This window comes from Galeopterus variegatus, unplaced genomic scaffold, assembly GCF_000696425.1.
Source record: "Galeopterus variegatus unplaced genomic scaffold, G_variegatus-3.0.2 Scaffold5026, whole genome shotgun sequence".
NCBI classification, from domain to species: domain Eukaryota; kingdom Metazoa; phylum Chordata; class Mammalia; order Dermoptera; family Cynocephalidae; genus Galeopterus; species Galeopterus variegatus.
The window spans coordinates 162,504-169,108 of NW_007731137.1; the positions used below are offsets into that span (position 1 = coordinate 162,504).

Here is a 6,605-nt window from a genome sequence, read left to right on the forward strand (position 1 = left end):
TAGAGTTCTTTGAATATTTCTTCCTCAGTAATCCTTCATATTGTTCATCATGAGACTGAATTTTTGATTATCTGAGGAAGAAAAATAGAGGTTTTTTTAAGACAAAGTTATTGTTTAAGCCTAGATTTCACTTTCCATTTGTCATTTCTTAGTTTTTGTACAAAAAACTCTTCAACTAAACTAAAGGCAGCATTTTTTTAAAAAATTGAATCAGAGAATGCTAGTACTAGCAGGCAACTTAATGATTATTTAACTTAAGAGCCTTCTTTATAAATAATGGAATTAAGATGCAAAGTTAACAGATTTGACTCCGTGCACATCGGCAAACAGTACAGAACCAATACTAGAGGGAAGAGAGTTAACACAGAAATCAGCCCTTCCTAAAAAGAAATATTTTTCCTTGTCATCTAAGAAGAGTCAAGCAAGTAGCCTGACACTTGGAAAAATCTGTGCTAATAGTAGAATTTTTGTTGTTATTCCCATATAGGTAAAAATATATTACCTAGGAAAAACACGAATTGTAATATTTTCTTAAAGAATGCATGTATGGTCATAAATACAAATGAAAAATATAAACAAACACATAGTCTCATGTATAGACACTATTTCATAAAAGGATGTGTTTTCTTTAAGTTAAAAATATTCTGCATATTCACTCTCAGAAGAATGTCCTTTTTACTTTTTTACTGCACTGATGTGACTTTTTTTTCTAATCCATCAATATTATTCTCTCCATTCTTGTCATTTTCTATACAAAAGTTAAGAAATAGGTGGTCACAAACAAAGCAAAAGTAACTAAGTCATATTACTATTGAACCCTTGGCTTTTAACCTATCTTATCCTTTTATATCTTATTCTAATTAAGCAAGAATACGTATAATACTTGGGAGGAAAACCAAAGAACATTTTAAATGGTTGAAATTTCAAAGACAATTTAAGTAGTGTTCAGAAGTTGGGAGGAATAAAACATTGAAAATACCTATTATAGTGACAGATGATTAAATTGTCATGGAATTAATCTCTCAAAAAGATTCTGTCTGATTGTATGTTACCTTTGTTATATTTAATGATCACGCATACAAACATTTGAAAGGGACAGTAATATCAGCTCTCGATAAAGCACAGTAAGAAAATGTGTTTTTCTCAAGGTTGGATATTAAAAATAAGGACAAATCTAAAAGACTTTCAAATTCTCTTAATGATGTCCGCATGTGATTATTCATTTACTGAAAAAATTCATTAATAAAATATGTATATTTTTTTAAACTGCACATTTTCATTAGTAGGAAAATAAAGGAGGTCCGTGGGGCAGAGATGGATTTTTAATCGTTTTTTATAGACTGAATATTAGAAGGGTAAGCAGGACCATTTGAGAATAGCAAAACAAGATCGAATGCAATGAACTATGATTCTATAATAAAAAGATAATAGACTTTTGTTGAGAGATTCTACATATTTGTTTTTAAATTACTTATATAGTGGGACAGTATTTAGATAACAAAATGAAGCAGCATATGAAACCTTACTGAGAAGGTGTTTTTAGTTATTCTCAAGAGAAAGTAGCATAAAGCAATTTCAGAACAATGATTCTCTAACAGGTTAATTGTATAATATATGTGGGCAAAAATTTATCTTGGAATTTAGCAGAAGTTAAAACCATAATTACTGCCACCCTGATAGTTTTCCAGTAGTCTGAAGTGCAACTCCTAATTGGACCATAGTAACAATATTTATTAATTTTATTCGAAAGAAATAGAAGTAACTAAACGACATAGATAGGGATAAGAAAGAAGAGCTGCAGAATGGGAATCATCTAACAAATGTATATAAGTAATAATTCTGAGGTAAAGACTCCAGAACTTACACTTATTTGCACTAATTAGATGCTCAATTGTATATTCTATTGATGGAATTAAAGGCTGCATCCTGTTCTTTGTAAAGATATGGTAATGTTAACAGATGTTAGAAAGATCATAGGACAAAAAAGACTGGAATAAAAATTGTAAAGAAGAAAAATGAGGAAGAATGGATGGACGATGATTTAATAGGAAATGTCCTATTCTTTTCAAATGATTCCAAGTTTTTAGTACTTTTCATTAATGAATGAACCCCTAATTTTTGATAGATGGCACATACAGATTTGGTAAGAGGTTTAAAGCTAAATCAGGCCTAGAGTTAGTGAGAAATCATGAGAATTGGAAGAAGTTCACATTGATGAGAATGCACAAATGCTACAACAGTATTCATAAAAGGTGTGAAAAGGGATTTTAGAGCATTCTGCGCCCCCCTCCTCCACCCACAGTCAAAAATTGATGTTAAATAAATATTTTCCTTTAGAAAAGATAGCAGTAATTAATAGATTTTAAAAATCCATCTTACCTTTTTGATTCTTCATTTGACTTTGGACCATCCCCTACTATGACCCCTGAGAAGTCACTGTCTCATAAACTGGTTCATCAACTGGACCAGGCCACCTTGACCCAAAAGGTTTCCAGGTCCTGCTTCCAGCCCTGGTCTGTCCATAGCAAAGGCTGGGGTAGTTGTCGTCTCTTGGAGTCATAATTTCACTAGCCCAACCATGTTATACTAACATCCATTTCTTTTCTTTGCTATAAGTTTTCTAAGTTGGCAGTTCAGAAAAATGCTGTAAGCAATGCAAGGTTCTTAGCAACCTCTCCTGCAGTGGCTTGTTAGATTAAGACATATGAATGACAATACATTTTGGGAACTTTTAGCTCATAATCATATCAAAAGAACACTATTTATTAGGGAGATTTCCAATTTTGATAAGAGTCCTTTGTTTTTGATGATACTATCAACTTTGTATTTATGACTTTGTAATAATAAGTTATGTTGATGCATTGCATTTGGGGAGTGTCAGTGGCACAGATAAATGACTGTCTCTCATATTTAACAAATATGTGGATTCTCTTAACAAAAGTCTGCTATCTTTTTATTATAAAACCATAGTTTTCTACCCTGACACTATATATGTTACCAATGTTAAACAGGAAGCATTTCAGTGGACGTAAGGTTGAGCTCAGTAGCATGTCACAACTTGTTCGGTTAAAAACTTTCCTAATTCTATAAGCCTGTGATCATTTTCTCCTAATAGCTCTCTAATTTATATATTTGCACATGAAATAATAACTCAAAATTTTATCTTTTAAGTGGTTACAATTCACACTTCGGTTCTTAGGATTTGGACATGAATTTATCTAGGACTATTTTTCTCTTAAAAATATAGTTTGTAGAAAGGGGATGCTACAGTTCATGATCATTTTTGGATTCATAGAGGTCAGAGAATATAAGTCATAATAGGGTTTGATGATGTAGTCATGGGCTTATTGTGGCCCACTCTTCAATGCGTGAGTATTCATATGACTCCCTTAGAGTAAAATTTGTGTATGTTTGATTACTATGTTTATTTTAAGAGCCTGAGTACAATTTTGCTTTATAAGAATTTCATTAAGTATACTTATTTGATTGATAGGCAATGTTGCGGTTGCATTTTTATACTATAAGAGTATTGGTCCCTTGATTTCATCATCTGACAATTTATTATTGGAACCTCAAGATTATGGTAACTCTGAAGAGGAGGAAAGAGTCATCTCTTCAGTAATTTCAGTCTCAATTAAGTCAAGCCCACCAACATTGTATGAACTTGAAAAAGTAACATTTACTTTAAGTCACATAAAGGTAAGTTGTTTTCTGGTGGTGGTTAGTTATGATTGTGCTGTATTCATAGAAGTGGACTTTTTTGTGTGTTTGTCACTTCAATTACATGTGAGTTCTTGAGTTTAAAGATACAGATTCAAAATTACAGTCGAAGAGTAAAGTGGTTTCAACTAATTTTTCTATAAAATATTTTTGTACTTTCAGTGCTCTTTAAACTTTCCAGTCACTACCAAAGAATTCACATATCTGACTCCCTGAAATTAAGATATATTTTAGTTCTATTTTTAAGTATGCTTGATTTTGGAAGTTTCTATATCTTCAGCGAATGAGTTACAAAAAAGTATCACAGTCAACGAGGTAAATATCCCTTGTCTAATAAGGGACGTGTTTGGTTAGTATTTGTCATTTAAAATAATATTTGCAGGGATTTGCGTGTTGATTAAAATACATCATATAGAAGTTTACAATATTTCATAAAGAAATTAGTAGAGACCATTTTACTCTTTTGTTTTTATTCTAAATCATTTTTCAAACATATAATTAAAGCAGTACAATAAAAAACGTGATTAGAACTAACCGAGTATTTAGTTATTTTAGTTAAAAATGAATGGGCAAAATCAAAATGATAGATTGCTTGCTACCTTTTCACAGTTGACAATTTCAGTTCTGGTGTATGGTTGACGTACCTCTGAAGCTCCATATGGAGAACCTTGAAGCTGGCCAATTATATATGCATATTTACAGTGGGTAAGGGAGACTTTCTAAACAAAAAGAATATGTATACTTGCACACAATACAAATGTGTCACTGTTAAATACAGACATTTAATATAGAAAGAAACTAAATGTATAGAAAATGCAAGTAAATAATAGCTCAGACCTAAATGATGACAAGCATAATGTTGAGAGAAAAAGATACAAAGTAAAATGTTCAAAAAAGTGGAAACTATTGGTGATTGTCATTTTTTGGATTCCACATTTAGGACTCCCTTGAAGATTTCTTGTAGGGCTGGTCTCAACTTAGATTTATTTTTCAGATGCTAAATGCAAAAGACCTTTTTAACACTAGAAACCAAATATTGTTCTTTTACATGGTCTGATGGTTTTTCCAGTTTTTATCAGTGGAATATTTTGGCAGCTGAAGAGTTGCCAGTGACAACCCACCTCACCCATCCCTGCTTGACAAAGAAAAAAAAAAGCACATTTAAACAAGAACTCTCCACAACAGAAGCTATCTCGTATATAAATCTTTAGTGTCCTGATTCCCAAATAATGTATCTTTGACTTGACCAACCAATACATACATCTACATTACCTCAGAGGAATAATAATTGTAGTTATAATAACTGATGATAATAATTATGACAGCAACCAGTATTTATATAGTACTTAGGCTGGACCAGGCAGTATTCTAAGTTATTTACTTTGAAAGAACTCATTTTGCCCTCACGAGAGCCATATGAGGTATATACTATTATCACCATTTTATACCTAAGGAAATTGAGACTCTGAGAGATTAATTAATTTGCTTATGGTCACTCAGCAATCAACTGATAGAAGAAGGTTTCAGTCACATGCAGTCTTCCTCCAGAACCCATGCTCTCAACAACTGTGATACTTTGCCCAATCTGTCCTCTGAATCCCTACCCAACCTACCTCCCAAGCCAGTGTCTCAGCTACTATATACTCAAGTTTCTGGTTTCTTACAAAAAAAAAAGGGAAAATCCTTCTCCTTTAGCCTGTATCTTCTTCAACCAAAATTCAATAATTCCTCTAATTTTCAGCTTCTAAAAAAATAGGCATTATCTACTAACTTCCATCTACGGAAGACTCAGATTTAGTTTTCTTGCATCCATCTTCCTCTTCACTCTATATACTCTTCCAACCACCCATCTTCCCATGCTTACTTCCAATTTTTGGTAAAATCAGTTTTCAATGTGTATGGTATTATTATTTGTTATGTGTTAATCACAACTGAATCACAAATCTGAATCATTTTCCAGTTGCTAATAAATTCCTCTATTTTCATTTGCTTAGATTTCTACTCATCCATTACTAACTTGTCTTCAAATCTTTGACAGTACTACATATCTCCTCTCAAAACATTTATGTATCTAGATTATCTATTGGCTAATTTCTTGTCTTGGAGACATCCTTCCCAAGCTTCTATAAACTTGATTCCTTCTGGGTGTCTACTCTTTGGCCTGCTGCTCAGCTATCAGCCAGGGCATGCCTTTCACCATCAGCCTTGACATAACCATTCACCTCTCTCATGTGTCCTATTCCATGTTTTCTTGAGCCAATGTCATCTTCTTCCTTAGTTCATTTATGTATTGTGGTGGCAAGTTCTCCAGTGGCCGCTTGAGAATAGAAGTTTGGAAGATCAATTTTGTGAACCCTTGCATTATTAGGTTTTATATAAATACATATATGGGGCCGGCCCGTGGCTCACTCGGTAGAGTGCGGTGCTGATAACACTAAGGCCACGGGTTCGGATCCCATATAGGGATGGCCGGTTCGCTCACTGGCTGAGCGTGGTGCTGACAACACCAAGTCAAGGGTTAAGATCCCCTTACTGGTCATCTTTTAAAAAAAAATAAAAATAAAAAAAATAAATACATATATGTATATACACACACACTATTACATATGTGTATATATGTATGTGTGTGTGTGTAAATATACATACTTACCCATACACCTTACTGCATATATTTTATAATTTTTGAACCCTTTCATTTTCAGGTTTTATATAAATGCATATATATACACCCACTATCATATATGCAATATATATACCATTTATATAACTAATACATATATACACACAATCATATACGTATGATATATACCCTTATACTTGTTAGATAAATCCCATGGTATAGACTATATATATTTATATAAACTATAAATTATTTATATAAATTA

At 32.5% G+C, this 6,605-nt stretch overlaps 1 protein-coding gene across 1 annotated transcript in view; it reads left to right on the plus strand.

Moving 5' to 3' along the window:
* LOC103604191 (EGF, latrophilin seven transmembrane domain-containing protein 1-like) overlaps positions 1-3,699 on the plus strand; it is a gene marked incomplete at its 3' end in the record, with an annotated part of 85,007 nt that extends 81,308 nt beyond the window's left edge. The window contains exon 9 of the mRNA XM_008588772.1: positions 3,494-3,699. Coding sequence (XP_008586994.1) covers positions 3,494-3,699 — 206 coding nt within the window. The remainder of the gene's footprint in view (positions 1-3,493) is intronic.
* Between the last annotated feature and the right edge of the window lie 2,906 nt (positions 3,700-6,605).